Source organism: Antechinus flavipes, chromosome 6, assembly GCF_016432865.1.
Source record: "Antechinus flavipes isolate AdamAnt ecotype Samford, QLD, Australia chromosome 6, AdamAnt_v2, whole genome shotgun sequence".
NCBI lineage: Eukaryota > Metazoa > Chordata > Mammalia > Dasyuromorphia > Dasyuridae > Antechinus > Antechinus flavipes.
The window spans coordinates 256468133-256488512 of record NC_067403.1 but is presented as its reverse complement, the minus strand read 5'-3'; the positions used below and the strand labels follow the sequence as shown (position 1 = coordinate 256488512).

The 20380-nt window shown below is 53.6% G+C and overlaps 1 protein-coding gene across 1 annotated transcript; it reads right to left on the bottom strand.

The window, feature by feature from the left end:
- Positions 1–393: 393 nt before the first annotated feature.
- Positions 394–17826, bottom strand: SF3B2 (splicing factor 3b subunit 2). Its single transcript, XM_051964001.1, has 21 exons — positions 17632–17826; positions 13755–13801; positions 13549–13629; positions 9793–10059; positions 8325–8406; positions 8126–8226; positions 6227–6323; positions 5907–5998; positions 5486–5710; positions 5237–5374; positions 5067–5147; positions 4719–4946; positions 3176–3325; positions 2620–2709; positions 2419–2526; positions 2163–2270; positions 1682–1824; positions 1493–1594; positions 988–1087; positions 724–909; positions 394–624 (listed from the first exon to the last, which is right to left on the bottom strand). Exons 1-21 carry the CDS (start codon positions 17786–17788, stop codon positions 553–555), a joined length of 2655 nt encoding a protein of 884 aa, XP_051819961.1. The 5' UTR covers positions 17789–17826; the 3' UTR covers positions 394–552.
- Positions 17827–20380: the final 2554 nt, after the last annotated feature.

The window sequence follows — 20380 nt, the reverse complement described above, 5'->3', positions numbered from 1 at the left end:
GGAGCCCAGCATCTCCCAGGACTACGTCCCCGCCCCCCCTCACACTGCCCCCCCTTTCATAGAGCTGGAGGCCAGCCTGCACCAAAGGCCCACTTCACCCACACCTCATCACTGGCAGTTGCCCTACTTGTCCCTCAAGGTTGGTGGACTCCAGAATCAGGACAGAGGCCCGCTCTGGAGCCCCGACAGCTCGCTAACCGAGCCAGACACAGGCATTTCATTTTCCAGCCCAGCTCTGGCACACTTCTGCCCCCCCCAAAAAGCTGCCAGGGTGAGATCTGCTCTCCATCAAGACTGGCCCGCCCAGGCCTGGGCCCAGCACTCCCTTAGCTGGCCTCCTGGCCTTCCTCCTCAGAGGAGAAGGTCCCGATGAGGGAGCTGAAGCAAGGCCCATCGATCCATCCTCTCCCTGGGAGGGAAGAGCTTTATTTACAAAACAGGTCTGAAATAAGAACATGGGAATGAACAAGAGTTCTTGGAATCTTGAGGGCCCGGGGCCCAGGAACCAAAGGCAGGGTCCAGGTTAGGGACAAGGAGCCGATGACTTCAGGGTTAGAACTTGAATTCTTTGTATTTCTTGCTCCCCCCGCGGCTGTCCTGGGGCTGAGCCTTCCGCTTCTTTTGCTACAGGGAGGAAGAGGAAGCAGTTTAACCCGGGCCTGGCCCAGTGCCCATCCCCGCCACCCGAGGGCGCACGTGCCCGCCCCCAAGGCTCATTCCTACCTTCTGCTTGGCAGCGTGCTCGGCCACCATGTCACTGAAGTCTTCCTTCTCCACCTGGGCCTGCTGCTCCCGCACGTGCTCCTCGTACTTCTGGGTCATGGCCATGGGATCCAGCTCCAGCTCCTCCGGGGCCAGGGCCACCTCCACCCCTTGGAGTTCAGGGGCCGGGCCCTTGCGGCTCATCACCTGCAGAGACCAGGCCGTCAACAACCAGGTCGCCTCAAGCCAGAGCCCCCCGCTGCCCCCCAGGCTCCAAGTGCTTACCGTGGACATGTCATAAATGTGGGTGGAACCCATCATGGCGCCTCCCACGCTGGCTGTTCTCTTCTCAGGCAGCACAGTAAACAGCTGGGGTGTCTCACTGCTGCAGGGAGGAGGGGGAAGGGGTGTTCAGCCCAAGGAGTACGCTTGGCCGGAAGAAAGCGACCAGGGACCCCAGTTGTACCCAGCCCCTGCTCCGTGGCAGGGGAACGTGGGGGGCCTTGTGACAAGCAGACCCCAGGGGCTGGGTTCAAGTTTGCCCGTAGAATGGGTGAAGGCCTTCTAGCCTGCAGCTGGAAGTTACAAAGACTGGCCCAGGTCCCAACATCTGGCTCAGATCCCTGATTCTAAACTTTGGGACCAGGAGCACAGCCTGCTCTCATCCAGTGAGAGGCAGCTGGGGCACCCGGGGCTCAGGGGATTGCTGGGGGCCCAGTGCTCTGGGCTCGCTCTAAACTGGCTCTAATTCCTGGGCCAGCCGCCCAGCCCCGCGGGGACGGCTGCTCACCCATCCATGGCCTCTTCAATCTTCTTCTTCCTTAGTTCGATCAGTTCAGGCGTCTCCATCCCGGCAGGGACTGATGAGAAGCCCCCTGGGGTGATGAGACCACTGAGGAAAGGGAGAAGGAACGGCGGCGTGAGCAGGGAGGCCAAGGAAGCAGAGCCCGAGGGCCCGCCCATGGCTCAGTCCCCCTACCTGTCTGCAGGGGTGATGAAGCCCGTTTCATCAGGTTTGTCTTCATCGCTCTCTTCCTCCTCCTCCTCTTCGGATGATTCCTCATCAGAAGGCTCCAGCTCTCCCCACGGCGTCCGGTCAATCTCTTCTTCCTCCGTCTTAGTCTAAAACAGAGACCGAGGAAGCTCAGGAGAGCTAGGGAACATTCTGCACTGTAGTGGCCGGCCGGGCAGACAAGCACAGCCACCGTGACAAGGGGGGAAACACCTGGACCGGGAAGGCTCCCTCTGGGGGCATCACGGCTAAAAGCCCCTCGAAAAAGGAAGACTTTGGGGACAGCAAAACAACCCCGGAGGCCACTTTTGTCTGTCCAATAACGGGAAGACAGCCTGCTGACCAATGGACATCCCCATCCTCAGGAAGCCTAGAGAAAACACGGACCGGCCCGTTTGGAGTCACCGGCCAGGGGCTCGACGGCCCACATCCCGGGGTCTGCCTGTACCTGGAATTCCGCTGCGTTGGTGCCAAACACATCCCCGTAGAGCGGTTTCCCGGTCTCATCCACAGGAGGTTTGCCCCAGCCCCCCGCGTGGTAGCCAAAGGAACAGCTCTGAGAGAGGGAGAGAGGAGGGGAGGGGTCATTCAGGCCCCTCTCCTGGTCAAGAGATGCGCCAGAAGGCTGTCGGCGTCTTCCCACCAGCAGGCAAGGCCCGGGGAGCCCGTAAATCTCAAAAGAAGAAGGGGAGCACGTGACACACCTCGGGAATGGGCGAGTTCAGTCCAGGGATCTTCAGGTTGGGGTAGGAAGGGGGAGGCCCGTATCGCTGCATCGCGATCAACCACGGGGGAGGCACTTTGTGGGCATTCTGAGGAGGAGATGAGGAGGAGAGACAGCAGTGAGTGAGCAGCCACCTCCACCCCCCACCCCTCAGGCCTTCTCCCATTTCTCCAGCACTCACTGGTCCAACCGGCATCCCCAAGGAAATCCTCAACTCATCAGACAAATCCCCTGGCTTCTTTTCCTTCAACCGAGTCTCAAACTCTTTGCCCTGAGGGAAAAGAAGAGAGTTTCAGCACCCCCCAGCACGCCAGGCTCTGAGGCATTCGCGGGAGATCGTGGGAAAAAGGGAGAAACGACTATCGGAGACAGGGTTCCATTGAAGGGGAAGTGGACGAAACAGGCTGGCTGGTTTTATTTACAGATCATAATCACGGATCATTTCTCTTCTTGTCTACAGAAAAGAAAGGAAGGGAGGCCTGCCAAAGACCAGAGAGAACTTAAATTACCTTTCTCTCACCCCCAAATCTGATGTTTGTTCTAGAAAAACCTACCTTCTGAATCCAGTTCCCAGACCACAGGCTAAAACATCATCCCCCTCCGATGGAACATGTGTCCCCTGTCTCCCCCCCCCCCCCCCCCACCGCCTAAGGAAGGCTCCCCACAAAGATCTGGAGGGAGGACTCCTGGGCGGAGGTCCTGAAGCCTTCCCAGAGTTCCTGCCTAAGCCCGCGCACCTCGTAGTAAAGGTCCCCGTGAATGGTCAGCTTGGGCTTGGTCTGCCACTTGAAGAAGGCGTCGTGCAGCTTCTGGTAGTCGATGTCAATCTTGCCCATCTTGGGGCGAACCTTCTCTCGCATTTTTGACTTCATGGTCTTCTGTTCTTCCTGTTGGGCAACAAGTCAGGAGTGACGGGAGCTCCGGACCCGGATCAGCTCCGTCAGGGAATGGCCTTTCCTGGCCTGGCTCTTCCCCGTGAGTTGGTCAGTCAATAAACATGAATTAAGCATCTACCATGTGCCCGGCACCAGGTTCGGCTCTGTGGCAGCTGAGAGAGGCAAAGGAAACGCCCTCACGGAGCTCACACGATGCCACGAAGAGCCGGGCACAAATAAGGCCTAGATGAGATCTACTGGATGCAATCAGCTGAGAGAAAAGAGCCTTAGGACAAAAGATCAGGGAAGGCTTCCTGTAGGAGGTGGGTCCTCAGGAAGCCAGGGAAGCTGGAGCTGGAGATGAGCAGAGAAGGGGGCGGTGGGGGAGGACCACAGGGTCAGAGGAGAAGGGGTAGGTGAGAGGAGTGACCACCAAGGGAAACTCCAGGCCTTGTGACAGATCGGTGCCTGGGGAATGGGGAAGAGAGGGAGGGGTCAATGATGACCAGTGGGACCTTCAGCTGGCTGGGGGGGATGGATGGGGGTGGGAGGGAATCAGTTCAGCTGGGGACAGAGTTGGATTTAAGATTTCTCCCGGAATTACCCATGCATATGCTTTGTAAATAAAAAGCTTTAATTAAAAAAGAGAAGATGGCTAAAAGGACTGATCAAAAGCGAGAAGTATTCCACAGATAGATTTTTGGATACCCTAAAGTCCACGGAGGCCGCATGGCTTGTCTGCTCTTTTAACTTGTGTAACAGTCACCTGCATAGTAACACACTTCCCCTAATTAACCGACCAGGCTGACACAAATAAACAAACCTTTGTGGTGTGGCACAGTGGGGAAAAAAAAGATTTCTCCCAGGGAAAGGGCAGCAGGGGGTCGGCAGAGGCAGCAAAAGCAGAGGGAAGGCTCCTCCGCATCCCTGCGAGCTGAGGGGGTCACTGGGTGATGTAGCACAGAGGGAGGAGAGCACCAGGACAGAGCCAGACTGGAGGTGGGAGGGGCACAGTTAGGACTGGGCCCCAAGACCGGGAAGGGAGTCCATCCACTGGAGCACAGCTGGCCTTTCAAACTCTTTCTGCCTCCACAAGCCATCGGAGAAAGGCATCAAACCAGTGCAAAGGCCCCAAACCAATCATCTTCAACAAGGTTTTGGGATGGCTCAGGGCACATGAGGGGAAAAAGGTGGGGGTGGGGAAAGCGGGCAGCCTTCTCCAGACTTTCCAGGGAGATCTTACTGAGCCCCAAGCCTGGGTCTGCCTGCCAGGGGACAACACATTTGCGCCCTCCAAAATGAAGGTGAGAAGAGTGGCGAAAAGCAGAGCCCCTTTCTTACAGACAAATACGGGTCGTCTCCGGGGCCCCAGAGGCCCTCCCGCAGGAAGGGACGCGGCTCTCACCTTCTCCTGCAGAGCCTCCCGCATCTCCTGAATCCCTGTCCGCTTGATGAAGTCCGGCAGTTCAAAGGGCGGCTTCTCGATTCCCCGCTTGCCCTGCAGGTATTTGCGCTTAAAGCACCAGTGGCGCGGGACTGGCACCGAGTTCCTCGTGGCCTTCAGGTGCACCAAGAGCTTGGGGTCCTGGGCTGTCACATCGTGCATTTCCACCACGTCCGGCCGGGCCACCAACTGGAAGGTGCACGCAGGCAGGATGAATTAGTCTCCGAGCATCTGGGCCCAGCCCGATTCTCCCAGTCCCTGAGGACCCAGGAACCCCCTCCCCTCCCCCCGCCAACACCCCGGGCTCACCTGTTTCAGTTCCGCCACAGTGAAACGGTTCATCCTGCGCAATTTTTTCTTAGAAAGTTTGGGAGCCTCGGGCTTCTTCTCCTAGAGCAGAGCGAGCCATGGGCCTGAGGCTGCTGTGCTGCCCCCCTCACCCTCCCCCCCGTCCCCCCCAGGCCCTCCCACCCCCTGACCTGCTCATCATCACTGCTGTCATCATCACTGTCCTTGTGCTCCTCCTCGAAGCCCTTCTTCTTGGGGATGGCCGAGTTCTCCAGCTTGTCCAGCTTCTCGGGCTCCTTCTCCTTCTCTTTCTTCACGTCGTCAGTCAGCTGTTGGGCCAAGCAGACAAGAGACTTTTCTGAGACCGAGCGCACGCGCCCCCGCCACTTCCCTCTTCCACCAGCCCCAGCTTCCTTTGCAGCGAGACCCTGTTCCTATACCTTGAAAGCTTCAAAAATCCTTTTGAAGAAGATGAAGTTGGGCTCATAGATCTCCGGCTCCTCAGTCACGTACTCGATCTCCACTGTGGCCGCGGGGGAGTCCGCGCCTCGAGGACGCGACGCCTCTTTCTCACGGCCGCCCGGACTCCCCGCGGTGGCGGCCCGGTTCGATGCCAAACGCTGGGGCTTCTTCTTCTTCTTGCGGTTCCGGCGCTTTCGGTTTTTCTATGGCAGATGGAAGCCGAGGACGGCCCGCGTCAACCACGGCCTCTCAGTCCTTTCCAACACTGTTCAAAGACTTGACCCCTCTCCCCCAGCCCTTCCGGGGGACCCGAGGCCCGGCCCCCGCTGGCCAACCCTGTCCCCCAAGGCTGCTGCCCCCGGAGCTGAGCCGGGCAACATCCCCCCCTCCCCAGCCTACCTCTTTTTTGGATAAGGACGCGGTGTCCTCCTCAGTCTCTGAAGCCGAGACCCCGAGGGATGATCTTGCATCGGTCTCCATGTCCTCTTCATCTACAGGCCAGAAAGCAAAGCTCCCACATTCCAGTTTTCCAGTTACTGCCCCCTGCCAGCCGAGAAACGGCCCCTCCCTACCTCCCCTCTCTGCCTCCGGGACCATCCCGGCCGGACAGCTGAGACCGGCCCATTGGTAATGGTCCATTTCTAAACTACGACACGAAGCACTGGCGGGAAGACAGCCCAAGGGCAGCTCACTTCTCCCTGGCACCCGGTAACACTCACCATGCACCGAGATCAGCTCTTCCTGCCGAATCTCCTTCAGCTGCAGGATCTTCTCCAAGGCCTGGGGAATCTTGGGACCCACGCTGGGATCATCGGTCTGCCAAAGACACTTGGTGAGGGGGTGGCCCCAGGGATGCCAACCACACGCCCTCAGGCTTTTGGAGAATCCCACAAACGCTGTCACCGGATGGCCCGGCAGAAGGCCCCTCCCGACTGACTGGGCTGAGCGACCCCGTGTCTCAGACATCAAGCCCCTCCTCTCAGCGCCCCCAATGACACTGACTCAGGTCCCACCGACAACATTAACTCCTTTACAGATGAAAATGCGAGACTTCTCTTGCTGAGGGTGACTCGGTCGGTGACGGAAGGAGCCAATCGGATCCTCGCCTCCTCCACCCCCAGCCCCGTCTTCGGCATTTACCTGGGCTTCTCTGCCACCATCTTATTCGTGTTCTCATTCCTCCTAACCTCCTTAACCACAACATCGCACCCAGAATGGAACCAGCACATTAACAAATGTTTACTGCAGGGAACACACGATTCTACTCGATCTGGGAGTCTCGGGCCCATCTGGGTTTCCTATCTCATGCTGGTCCACTATGTCCCATGATTCCCAAACAGCAGTTTTAGAAGGACCTTCAGAGGTCAACAAGCCCACGTAGGAATTCGTGCTCCAATAACCCTGACAAGTGACCATCCAACCACGGCCAGGAGACCGGCAGTGGCAGAGAGCTCACTACTTTCCAAGAGGGCTCATTCTCCTTTGGGACAGCTTGGCCAGATTTCCCCTTCCATCGGCCCTCAAACTGACTCTCCACAGTTTTCACGCGCGGCTCCCAAGTTCTCTCTGGAGCCAAATTAAAGAAGCCTGAAGTTCTTCATGACAGCCTTTCAAATACTTGAGAAACGCCATCGCATCTTCCCTAGCCTTTGGTGAAGTTCAATATACCCAATTCCTTCAACTCATCCAAGGTTCATAAGAAAAAGAAGAGAGGGGGCAGCTAGGTGGCGCAGTGGGTGGTCCTGAAGTCAGGATGACCCGAGTACAAATCTGGCCTCAGACACTTAATTAACACTTCCTAGGTGTGTGACCCTGGGCGAGTCACTTAACCCCAATTGCCTCAGCAAGAAAAGAAAAAGAGAAAGAGAATGCTCAACCTGAAAAATGGTCTCCAAGCAGAGGCAACAATCTATTACTAGGGAAGCAAGTCTCAGCTACTCAAAGCCCAGAAATCCTCCATTAAGAATGGCCAGTTTTCTAGCCTGTGTTCCAGTTTGGCCAAGGTAACAGTAAGAAACAATATTACTTATTGGAGAAGCAGTAAAAAAAACTGACACAATGATGTGCTGCTGTGCAACTGTGAAGTAGTTGGATTTTTCTTGAAAGGAACATGGATTTATCCCTCCCCCAGTCACTAAACTTTGCTATGCCTTTGACCCTGAAATTCTCCTGGTAAACGTATTTCCTAAAGAGATCAAAGGAAAAGGAAAAGGAAAAGCTCCATCTATGCAAACTTTTTTGTTACACTTTTTTTTGTTGGCGTAAAGAAGAGCACTCTAATTACAGAATGGCTGAACAAGCTGTGGCAACGTCCTATTGTTTTTCCCAAGAAACGATAAAAGCGATGTTTTGAGAGAACTATGTAGAAAATCCCATAATTAAAAGAAGAAAACACAAAACTTTGTAATACTTAAGATGTCTGATCGATTGAGTGACTAACCAAGATCCTAGAGGATGATGAGGAAGCGTACTACCCACCTCATGGTAGAAACATGGGAGATTAAAAGGGAAGAATGAAATTTATGGCCAAGGCCAAGGTGACCTTTTTTTTGCTTGATTTTTCTTGGAGGGGAAAAAAGCCAGTTTTCTCTCCATGCATCAGAAGCTCCAAATCTTACCTCTCTGTTTTCTTCTCCTGGGGGAGGTGGGGGGCCCCGAGGACGGGGGCCTGGAGCCCCAATGGGAACACCAGGAGGTGGGGGACCTACAGGAGCTGCAACTGAGGGAAAGAAATCCAGTGTCAGAAGAAAAAAACAACCCAGCCGCTTCTGGAGAAATTACCTGTCCTTCATCTCCATTTCTCCTCTAAGGTCTTACCTCGAGTAGCCATTGGGGGCCGAGGAACCGCGGAACCCATCTTGGCCATCTCTTGCTGCTGCTGTTCCAGTAACACAGCTGCCTACAGGAGGAAAGAATCAGCAAAGACAAGGTTGGAAAAACACAAAGCTTTGGGAATTCTGACCAATGTAATGCTCAATGTCAATCTCCAAGGCCCAAGGCCATGCCCTGTTCCTCACGCACTCAAGGTGGAAATTTGTTTGGTCTTACTCTGTTTTCTTTTTCTTTTTCTTTTTTTTTTATTAATATTTTATTTTATTTTATAATAACTTTATATTGACAGAATCCATGCCAGGGTAATTTTTTTTACAACATTATCACCTTGTACTCGCTTCTGTTCCGATTTTTCCCCTCCCTCCCTCCCCCCCCTCCCCTAGATGGCAAGCAGTCCTATATATGTTGAATATGTTGCAGTATATCCTAGATATAATATATGTGTGCATGTTTTATTTTTCCTGAAGGGAAATGAGGAGGAAAAAAAATACTAATCAATTGAAAAAATAAGAATGGCATTAATAACACTCATTTGGGAGGGCCACCAACAGGCCCGTTTCTTCATTCCAGCACCCCTGTCACGGGGCACAAGCAAGAGCAAGCTTGCCCTGGACCCCAGGCCAGTGCGCTATTCAAGAACTATCCTCCACCCCCAAACCACAATCTCTAGGGAATCTGCTACTCAAGAAAAAGAAAGCCGTAATTTATACTTTGTTGCCACAACGTCACATTTCCTCACATCACTATGAAATGTTTCCCAATCTATTTTTAATCTTAATAAATTCTCTGAGGGCAGGAAATGCCTTTTCTTTCCCTTCTGCTTTAATCCCCCAAAACCTGGGCACCCCCTCTTTGGTGCGGTGATTCTAAGGCCTGATGAAATGGGCCTCTGGTTCCCATCTTCAGCAGGGAGCGGGTACGAATGAGCAGAGCTTACAATCCAAGAGTGGGCACGGGTTTCTAAAGCGCATCATCCACATTTTCTTATTCAATCTTCAAAATGGCGGGCTGGTTGTCTGTCCAAGCCTGGGGCCGATTTGTATGTACTTTATAGAAGAGGTAATGGCAGGATATGCCCCAATCGCGTGTTAGCCACTCCCTAACCAGAGGGCTGGACATCAGTTTGGTCCCTGTATTTCAATATGAACTGATTTCTTTTTTAATCCCATGTCTTTTCTTTGTGCATTTAAAACCTCATTGAGAATCTCATGGGATGCACCAAGTCTGTTTTCTTCAAACCTGCTCAAATCACCTCATGTGTCTGGAAAGGGTAAACATAGGAGGAGGCCTGGGCTGAGAAGGGCAACCACATGGGAAAAGGGTTTCTGGGAAAACAGAAGCCTGACCCCCTCCCCCCTCCCCAATCTGAGCTCAAGCATCTTGAAGAGACCAGGCAAGGCCTGGCTGATGAGGCTGTGTCCGGAGCCGATGCTCCCATTCTGCACAAACCCACCTGCTTCTCCCGCACCATCTTGGCCCTTTCCTCCTGTTGCATCAGCAAGGCGGCCTGCTGCTGGGCCAGCTTCAGCCGGTCCTCCTCCGACAGGGCCACGGGGTCACCTACTCGCATGGGAGGTGGGGGCCCCAAATTTGGTGGGTGTGGTCCTACTCCCATGGGGAAACCAAGTCCTAGACCTGGTGGCGGTGGAGGCGGCGGCGGCGGTGGTGGCTGAAGCGGGGGGAGGCCCATAGGGGGAGGAGGCAAGGGGATTCCGGAGAGCTACAGAAGGAAAAAAACACCGGGTGAGCGGAAGTGCAGGAACAGCTGAGAGGTTTTGAGAGCCATTAAGGGGCCCAACAAGACAAGATTATTATCATCATCGTCACCATCATCATAGGGCATTTTATTTTATTTTATTTTCCCTTTAGGTGCTTCTTCTTCTTTTTTTTTTAATATTTTATTTTATTTTATAATTACTTTATATTGACAGAAGGGCATTTTATTTTTTAATACTGAAACATAACACTTATAATCTATATAACCAAAGCTCTTGGGGGATGGGAGTCCTCAATAACTTTTGAGCATATAAAGAAGTCCTGGGCCCAGAACGTTTGAACAGCACCACCCAAGTCAGGAAATGGCCCATTCCCAAAGCACTTTAAGAATTCCATCCTGGTTCCCCAATTGTTAAATGGTCAAAGGATACAAAAAGAAAATTCCAGATGAAATAAAAGCCATCTATAGTTGTTGGAATCCTTACAAAGTGTTAAGTCATTAGAATTGATAGAGACAATAATTCTCTAATTTAGCATGGTTCAGTATGATTGATCTGATCTTAGAAGGAGATGTTATGGGCCAGAAGAACAAGGTAGTAAGTAGAACGGATAGAAACAATGCTTGTGTTCACACCTTTTGAGAGCTCATATGAGCAAGAAGCTCTCAGGACCAGAGAACACTCTGGGACAGACACAAAGGCATTCTGGGAAAGACACAGAGCATTCTGGGAGAGGCAGAAGCCCTCTCTCAGAGGCAAGACAGATTTATTCCATCTTCCACCTTTGTGCTGGCTGGAGGCAGAAGAAAGCAGGCAAAGGATAAGTTGCAAGAGCTCTCGGAACCAAGGAAAGCTGAGGCTTCTAAGAAAGCTACCCCCGGCCCAAGGAAGGAGAAAATAAATATTTGCATTTTATCAGCTGGCTGTATTTGGAGTGATTATTACTTTTAACCGAAACTAAGACTGCCTCCAGAAAACCTCCCCAAGAAACCTGATCCCAGAGAGAACCTTCATATTATAATAAAGAACATAACATATAATTATGTGAAAAAATGCTCTAAATCACTATTGATCAGAGAAATGCTAATTAAAACAACACTGAGCTACCACTTCATACCTCTCCGATTGGCTAAGATGACGACTGTTGGAGAGGATGTGGGAAAACAGGGACACTGACACATTGTTGGTGAAACGATCCAACCACTTTGTAGAGCAATTTGGAACTCTGCCCAAAAGGCTATAAAACTGTATATACCCTTTCACCCAGCAAGGTCATTACTGGGTCTGTATCCCAAGGAAGTCAAAGGAGGGTAAAGGACCTACATGTGCAAAAATGTCTGTAGCAACTTTTTGTTGTAGCAAAGAATTGGAAAAGGAGTGGATGCCCATCAATGGGGGAATGGCTGAACAAGCTGTGGCACATGAAGGTGATGGAATATTATTGTTCTATAAAAAGTGACGAACAAGCTGATTTTAGAAAGGCCTGGACAGATTTACAGAACATCCAGATGCTGAGAGAAACAAGAACTTGGAATACAGTGTACACAGGAGCAGCTACAATGTGCCATGATCAACTAGGAAACCACACTAACACCTCCTAGGCTCCCCGACCTTATCTCCTCTTCACCTTCCACTTAGGGGAAAGTCAGAGAATTTGCTGGGCCCGGCCTGGCCCCACTGCATCCCTTCAGCTTTCTGGCTGATCCTCCCACAGGACACTCCCTCCCTGTAGCACAAGCTGGGTATCCCCAAGGCCTTCATGGGGAAAGCTGCTGCCTCCCCAGGAGGTCTGGTCTTGAAGGGCAAGGATCATTTTGATGATTTTGCCTTTTTTCTCCCTATGGCTGGGCAGAGTCTGACACAAACAACTCCTTTGGAGTGACCATGAAAAGGCCAAACCTCTGTGTGCATAGGCCCGGGGCACTGCCCTAGACTCTGCTACTGCTGGTGTGACCCTGCATAAGTCTGTCAGTCTGTCTCTGTCTTCTCTCCTCTCTCCCTCCGTCCTTCCCCCAGCAGAGGTCTGTATTCTCTCTAAAGTCCCTTCTTACAGCAGCCCATGATCCTGTGTCACATAACTCCCCATGTCCATCCCTGGAGGACCAGAGACCCGAGTTTCCCAGGGTCTCACCAGCAGACCCAAGGCCCAGGAAATGTCCTCACTCTGGAAAGTCCTGGGCCCAGGCAGGGCCAACAGGCTGGCTTTGCTGAGAGGCTCTCAGCAGGCTGAGTGTGGCCTTAGACGTTCCTCAGTCCCTGCTGAAGGTCACTCAGACCCCAGGAAGGACGAGGCCATCGGCATCCATGGGGAGTAAGAAAACCGCCAGTCTGAGGTGTTCTGAACTACAGCTGCCAAGGCGCCCCCTCAAAAGGCCTCCGTGGCTCCCCAAGCCCGGCACTCTCAACAGGCTGCCCTTCGAAGGTTGGTAAAATGAAAGCGCCAAGTCCTTCTAAGCCCCACTCGCCCACACTCAAACACAAAAATTAAGTAGCCCTTCAGTCGCCACTGGGGTGACAGAACCAACAACGTTCCCATCGGGAAGCCTGGATTCTTCTGAACATCCAAGTACAGAAAGGTTAAACAGACGCCCCAGAGGCCATTTGGGAGGGAAGGGGAGCGGCTCGGACATACTGAGCTTGCCGCTCTGAGTGTGGGCCTGAAAGTCAGGAGAGGCTGGCACTGGCCCAGAGATGTAGGAGTCGCCTCACACAGCGATGGAAATGGAGGGGAGTTGCTCACCAAGAGCATGCTGGGGGTCTTGGCAAGCAGCCACAGACAGGGGATGGGATCTGAAGGCCCAAGGTCTAACAGGAGGAGCAGTCGGACATCGAGGGAAGTGCCCAAGCTCAGCCAAGTGAAATACTATAGAAAGGCCAGACTGGGGGGTCAGATGAGGCTCCTAAGAGACCACCGGTCACTCTGGAGAGTGCACTCCAGCCTTTTGGCCCACAGGGCTCCCCCTTCTCTATTTCAGCAAGGCTAGATTCCTCTCCTCAAATCTCTCCTGCCACCCCAACTCCTCACACACGATGATGTTCTGATTTAGGCTACCAGAATGTTTCACCCCAGCACTCCCTCATCAACCCCCACCAGGGGAGTCTAAATTAACCTAATCTAGTCCCCTCAACTGACAAATGTAGAAACCGGAGCTTACCCAAGACAAGAACCAGGAAGGGAGCCTGGTTTTTGGACTCCTAGGCCACAAAACCCAGGTGCTGTTGGACCTTGTCCAGAGCTGTCGATTTCCCTCCAAATCTTAGCTCTGAGGTCCTCAAGCAAGGTTGTTGTTTTTTTAACTGAACTGAAAGCCTGGGCAACTCCGAGGAAGTCAGCACAAAATCAGGAGGATGGACTTGGGGATCCTTCAGGCCCCTTCCCACCCATCTGGCCCACAGCTATTGTCTTCAGGGAAGCTTTCTTCTCATTTTTCCCCCTCCTCCCCAGCCCAGTCCAAGCTGGTTCACAGCCCAAGGCTTGGAATTTCTCAACTCACCTGTGCTGCCATGGGGGGAGGGGGCGCAGTTTTGTCTCCATCCTCTCCTCTCAAAACTGGCCGATTCAGCACAACGCCCGTCTAGGGGGAGGAGGCAGAAAGACAGAGATCAGACCTCCCGAAGTTCCAAACCGACCTCCTCACCTGCCCTCCCTGAGCCCAACCACCCATCTCAGTGACCCCATTCTCCTAAGCCCACCACTGACCTGCCGGGTATAGGTTTGCAGTCGCTCCACCAGCTCCTCCCGACTTCCTGCAGGAGGGAAGGGGAGGGGAAAGAAATAAGTCAATTCAAATTGAAAAGAAAAAAATTTTCCTAAACAATCCTTGTGCAAAGGCAACAGGCTCAACCCCAGAAATGTTGAGATTTTAGATAATACCGCCCTCCTCAGAGTTTCCACCGGAGTGAGGGAAGATACCAAATGTCCTCAAATAACAGCATGGGCTAAGTACAAAAAAGAGATGCAGGCAGTGTCGGAGGAGACTCGGAGGAAGAACTTAGAGGACTCGGCTCCAGGCTGCCCCGGGACCACTTGCTACAAATCCAACTGATGACTTGATGGCCATGTGCAGCCTCCATGCATTTGCATCTGTATCGTGCGGGGTCTTCAGGTTCCACTCCCCCTTGGAGCCTTCCTGAATTCAGGAGCTAAATGTGTTCTCCTCCTTAGTTGAAGTACATGGCTTGAATCTTTCCCCTGCCTCACCTGGACAGCTACACCTGAGCAAGAAAGCCCCATTCCAGGCCACGCTCTCCAAGCCTGTTCAGAAGCAGAGGGGAAGTCGGGAGCTCCAGACCAAAGGAGGACCCCAGCAGCCATCGCCATAGTTACCACCCAAGCCACCCTCGGGAGTAATTAGCACTAGAACCTCCCTGACAAATGTGTGCTACAAATTCATCTATTAACAATCAATCAGACCATCACCTTCCACATCAAGTCTAAATTTGTGCTGTGAACCTTCCAAGTTCAGCCCTCTGGGGCCAAAAATTCTCCTTCTAAGGACTGCTACTCCTTTCGCAGACTTTTATCTGCATCGAGTGCAAGGCCTGGCCCTTCCCAGCCCCTGTGGACACCCCGGCTATGCTTCTAAACAGGGATCCATCCATCCTCTTGCCTGCCAGAGACAAAGCTCCTCACCAGCCCAGTCCTGAAAGCAGGTCTTCCTCCAAGTCACTCTGGTTTTCCGGGCTGCCACATCACAATGTTGGTGGTGCTGGAAAGAGACACTGGGAGGGGCAATGTGGCACAGGGGACGCCTGAATTCCTGCTATTTCCTCCCTCACCATCACCATTAAGTGATCCAGTAAAAACCTCGGTAAAGCTGGTTTTTTGAATCCAAGGCTAAGACTTTACATTGGTCTCCACTGAATTTCCTCTCCTTGGATTGAGTCCAATGTTCTGGCCTGCCACGATCTCTCTAGTTCCCATCATTCAATAGTTTATCTCTTCCTTCCGGCAAATTGGCACCATGTCATCGATGCCCTGATCCCTGTTAGTGATCAGAAGTATAAGCAGCCAAGCTCTGGACTTGGGTGCCAGGTGACTCGGAACCATTCTTGATGCCTCAAAACTGGCCAACCAGCTCCAAAGCCATCTGACTGGATGCGTTTAATAGACCGTCCTCCACTTTACCCCCAATAACTGACCACATTTTGTCAAATGCCTTGCTAAAACCGATATAAACTGTATATAACCTATATCACATTGGTCACTGTCATGGGGAGGAGTTAGGAAGGGTGGGAGGGAAAAAAATGGAAATCAAAATCTTATAAAATGTCAAAAACTAGCAAAAAAAAAGTTAAAAATAAAATCAATGTTAAACGTAACCTATTACTGATGATACTCCTGTCATCTATCAATCTAAATCCAAATAGGGTCAGTCTGGCACGATCCAATCTTCTGCCGTTACGACGTCCTTTTCTAGATCTTCGGACTAAAACTCATGCAGGAGTTTGGCTCAGAATTCCAGTTAAGCTCAGAGGCCTCTGCTGTGCAGCCTCCATTCTCTTCCCTTTTCCAAGATCCTTCCAAGATGCCTTACAGGATTCCCTTCAGGAATTATATTCAACTGGATTTTCAACCAGCCGGGCCTGGTAAGCAGAACTCATGCAGAGCCGCTGGGCCCTCTCTTACAATGTCCTTATCCCTCCGGAGTCAAGGCAAGCTTTAAGCCATTGCTGCAAAGATCCTGCCCCTTGGCAGAGAAAACGGAAGCAAAATCAAGAGTTAATTCTGCTTAAAGCTTGTTCATTCTCACTTAAAGTTGTCCTGAGCTTGTCTCCCCGGCCCCAAGGGCTTCGGGGCTAGGGCCCCTGGGTTGCCTTGGCTCTCTTCTGCACTGCCCAGAGTCGGGGGTGAGCCTCCCTCTGTCAGGAGCCCTTCCAGCTCCTTCTCTTGGCGCCCAGAGGTCCATCTCCAGGGCAAGCCCAGCACCAGAAGCTGTTCTCAGCCCCAGATTTCCCTGCCATCTCAAACATCACGTTCCAAGACGAAGCGGTCACCTCCTCCCAAGCGTATCTCACCGCCTGCCCCCCCACAATTGGGAACCTCCTCGCTGCTTACGACCCTGACCAGAAACAGTGCCCCTTGTTGGCCCTCTGTTTTGGAAGGGTGGCATGGAATCTGCTAGGAATTTCTCTGGCTCTCCTCTGCTGTCCGTTCTGCGGGGCACGCGCCGTCTGTCCCCACTGAGCCGCTCCGCGGCTCGGGGTCATGCTCTTCCACCCCTGCCAGCTTCTGGCCCCAGCCCTACTGAAAGCATAGGGTCCCATCCGACCAGGCTCCATAATGACGAGGTTAGCAATGATGGACCGCTTTCAGGTCGGGGAGGCGGCTGCGACCATCACTCTGACCCCTGGCTCGTGTATTTGCTCATATGTGCCTCGGGAGCAGCACCATCAGGCAGGGGGCGTTTCCTCACTGGCAAGTTCTCTGGGATGACATCAGAGCCCCTCTCCAGTGCCCGGACACAAATGGCACTTCCACCCCCAGGACCAACTCCGCCCCCTCAGCCTTGTCTTTGAAGGTTTGAAGGTGTTCGTTGGTTGATCCAGTTATTGGGGCGGAACTCATCTTCCATCTGTTAACCCCATCTACCTTTAGGGAGCTGCATCATCCCTGCAAGTCACCAGGTTCAATCTCTGCCCCCTCTGCCCGGCCCACAGCTGCCATTCCCCAGCATCCCCAGGATGGCCTTGGGCCCTCTGGAGCCGGCCACCTCACCCACTTGGCGGTCCATCCTTGAGGGAGGACCGGGGACATTTCCTGTCATCTCCTGCCCCCTCGGAGCAGGCCCCAGGGGGTCCTTCCTTGGCTTCCTTCGGACTTCACCGCCCTCTGAATTTGAGATTCCCGAGAGAGGCAGTGGGGACTTTTCCCCTTTTTATCCCCAGGGCCAGTGACAGGCCCTCAAGGAGCCCTTAGCAGGGGTCCTCAAACTTTTTAAATAGGGGCCAGTTCACTCTGTCCCTCAGACTGTTGGAGGCCGGACTAGAGTAAAAATAAAAACTTTGTTTTGTGGGCCTTTCAATAAAGGAACTTCCTAGCCCTGGGGGAGGGGGATAAACGTCCTCAGCTGCCGCATCTGGCCCGCCGGCCGTAGTTTGAGGACCCCTGCATGAGGGGAGAAGCAAAGTCCCCCCGCCCCGGGAGGGGGGGAAGGGAATAAGCCACACATACCTATGTGTGTATGTGGGGGGGAGGAGACAGGAACCCCTGAGAGTGGGACTGGGGGAAGGGGGGTTGGAGGAGGGAAAGGACACTCCCCACGAAGCCTGGGAAGTGGGAGAAGAAATAGACAGGACGGAGACCCCTCAGAGGCCTAAGGGATGGGGAAAGGAGGAGCACCGCGGGGCCTGGGGGCCACAAGCCATTCACACACAGCCCCGGGAGAAGAAACGAGGCTCCACCCCCTCCTTCATCACCCCTTCAGTCCCCGGGCCCCTCTTCCCCCCTCCCCCTCCTCTTTCCTCTCCCCCTCCCCCTCCCCCCCCCCCCCCCCCCCCCCCCGTTCTCTCCCCATCCCTCAGCGTCCCTCGGGCCCCGGGCCTCCTCTCAGGCCTCGGCGGCAGCGGCGCCTCACCTTGAATCGGGGCTCCAATCTCCGCCAGCTTGGTTTGTAGCTCGGAGGTGCCCCAGGCGCCGTAGGGGGCCGGCGGCGGAGGCGGCGGCGGTGGGGGCGGAGGCGGCGGCGGCAGCTGAAGCTCCCCTTTAGGTGGCTCGGGATGTTCCGCCGCCATCTTAGCGGCAAGAAGGCGCGCGACCCAGGGGACTGAAGAGCCACGGGCTACCGGAACTTCCGGCGTCGACCAATAGAAGCCGGGCCTAAGGGAAGCGGGAAGCCAATAGAAATGGGAAGGGGGAGGGCGGCTTCATGGAGCACGTCGGGAAGCGTAGTCTAGCGTTCTTAGGAACTGCGCAAGGCGCACGCGGAAAGGGGTCTGTTTGTTGCTGAGCCTTCTGGGAGTTGTGGTTCGGAAACCAGAGTTGGCGAGGACGGGCATCACTGAGCCGCCTCTAAGTTAAGCCGCTGCAAAGAAACGGCCCCGCTCCCCCATGGGAAATGTAGTTCCGTCCCCAAGAGCGACTGTAGTCCTGCTGCGCTTAGAGGCAGGAGGGAGCCAGAGAGCGCTGCTCCCCGGTGCCCCGCATCCAGGTCCGACCGAGCCCCAGGGGTTTAAGAAAACCTGGGCCCCGTAAGCAGCGTGGCTTGGCAGAGAGCGCTGGAATCACCAGCTGTGGCTCTGGGCAAGAACTGAGCCGCTGCATCTCCCCTTTCTTTGGAGAAGTGGGGGACTAGGGATGGTAGGACCACATGTGCTGCAAATCAGAACCGCGGGACCCCAGAGCCGGAGTTGGAAGGGGCCATTTAATCCACCTGAGAAGGAATCGTCCGCTACCGAGTCACAGGCTCACCCCACCTGGCGTCAGGGAGCAGGGCTTTATTGTGGGGCCCAGGACCGAGCCCCTACAGAGCTCCCGTAATGAGCCAGGGGAAGGTGGGCCCTTTCAGGAGCCTCCCAGGGTACTCGTGCGCGTGCGCGTTAGCGTCAACAGGATTGGAGGTGATCGCCCCGTGGGTCAGGTTCTGCGAGGTAGCCCTGGAAACTGACATGGATCCCTTGAGCTCATGACCGGATACTGTAACTGTGGCGCTGCTACAAGGTAGCTGCAAAAGTCATTTTGTTAAAGCAAAGAGTTCTGCAAGGCCAGCTGGTTCCCCGCTTCCACAGAAGGAGATAGCCCCCCGCCGTGGAAGGAGATAGCCCCGCCCCATGGAAGGAGATAGCCCCTCCCCCTCCCAATAGAAAGAGGTAGCGGTTCTCCGGGGGAACCACTTAGATACTGGGATGCAGCAGGGACAGTATTTTGCTGGGATCCTTTCACCTCCTCACGTGTAATCCCCTCCTTTGAAAGATGAAGACACGAAGGTTCAGTGTCGGGTTCAAACCAGCTTCAGACACTCACTGAGCGAGTCACTTCACCGGGGCTTGCCTCAATCTCCTAATCTGTAAAATGTGAACAATAAGGGCCCCTACCTGGCAGGGTTGTTGTGAGAGTCGAGAGAGATCACACTTGTAAAGAAAGTGCTGAGCGCCCTGGCTGCACACACTAGGTGCACTTGCGGCTCTGACATTAGTAAAGTGCGTCTTAGACCTTTAGAGGTGATTAAATTCAAAGCTTCTTAGGTTTCTTCCAGTTCTCTAAGTCTTTATCAGTAGCTAATCACTCCGGGCACTAGGTGGCGCAGCGGGTAGAGACCAGAAGTCAGGAGGACCCCAGTTCAAATGTGACCAAAGACACTTCACACTGCCTGGCTGTGTGACCTTGGGCAAGTTACCTAACCCCAATTGCCTCAGCAAAAAAAACTCAAAAAATTAAAATTAAAATAGTTAATCAATCCAGTATTTAGCCGAACCCAGCATAAAGAGGTGCTTAATAAATGCCGACTAATGACTAGTTGTAGGGAGTGTCATCTGCACCCCTGCTCTATAAGTCACTAACATATGCTTGGGGCGAGAAATATTTATTTCAAAAGGTATAATATGCACTCATCTCCCTGGGGAGGGGAGGCTATTTGGGTGCAAAGCCCAGTCTCAAGTTCAAGTTCACTACGCTCCCCAACTCACCTGCAAGCCTGACTCTGTCACCATGTTGAACGAGGGATTACCTTTGGCCACAGAGGCTGAGGAGGACAAACCACTCGACAGAAACCAACACCCCCAGGCCTTTGTTTCAAGGCAGGGTTAGAGGGTGGATATGGGTAAAAGAGGGCACGAGGACAGTCTTCTCTCTCATGTGGCTCCAGTTTTAGGCTCCTTTCAAGAACATCTCCTTTAGTTGGATTGGGCGGGTGGAAATTATTCCCAGTTATGGGAGAAAAGGAGGGGGGAGGGAGGAGGAAAAGAAGGGAGGGAGGGAGGGAAGAAAGGAAAAGGGAAGGAAAAGAGGGAGGGAGGAGGAAGGAAAGTAAGGTAAAGGAAGAGGAAAACAGGAGGGAGGGAGAAGGGAGGGAGCTGACTTCCCATGCTAAGTGTAGGACTTTGGGGGACCACTTCTGCTTGGGCGCACGGACTGCTGGACCAAATGAGCTCCCATAGATGACCTGCTTTTCCAACCTCGGAACACCCCAGAAACGTCACTTCTTAGCAAACAGATAAGGAAACTGAGGCCAGAAAGGAGCAGCGGCTTCCTCCAGCCCATATGGATAGCATGGTGTCTGCATGGGCTTCCTGACCCTCTTGGTGGGAGGTCCCTGGAGAGATGCCAAGGGAGCAGCAGAGGGAGGCAGCAAGAGCTGATTCAGTGATGGTCTGTGGGGAGCTGGCTGA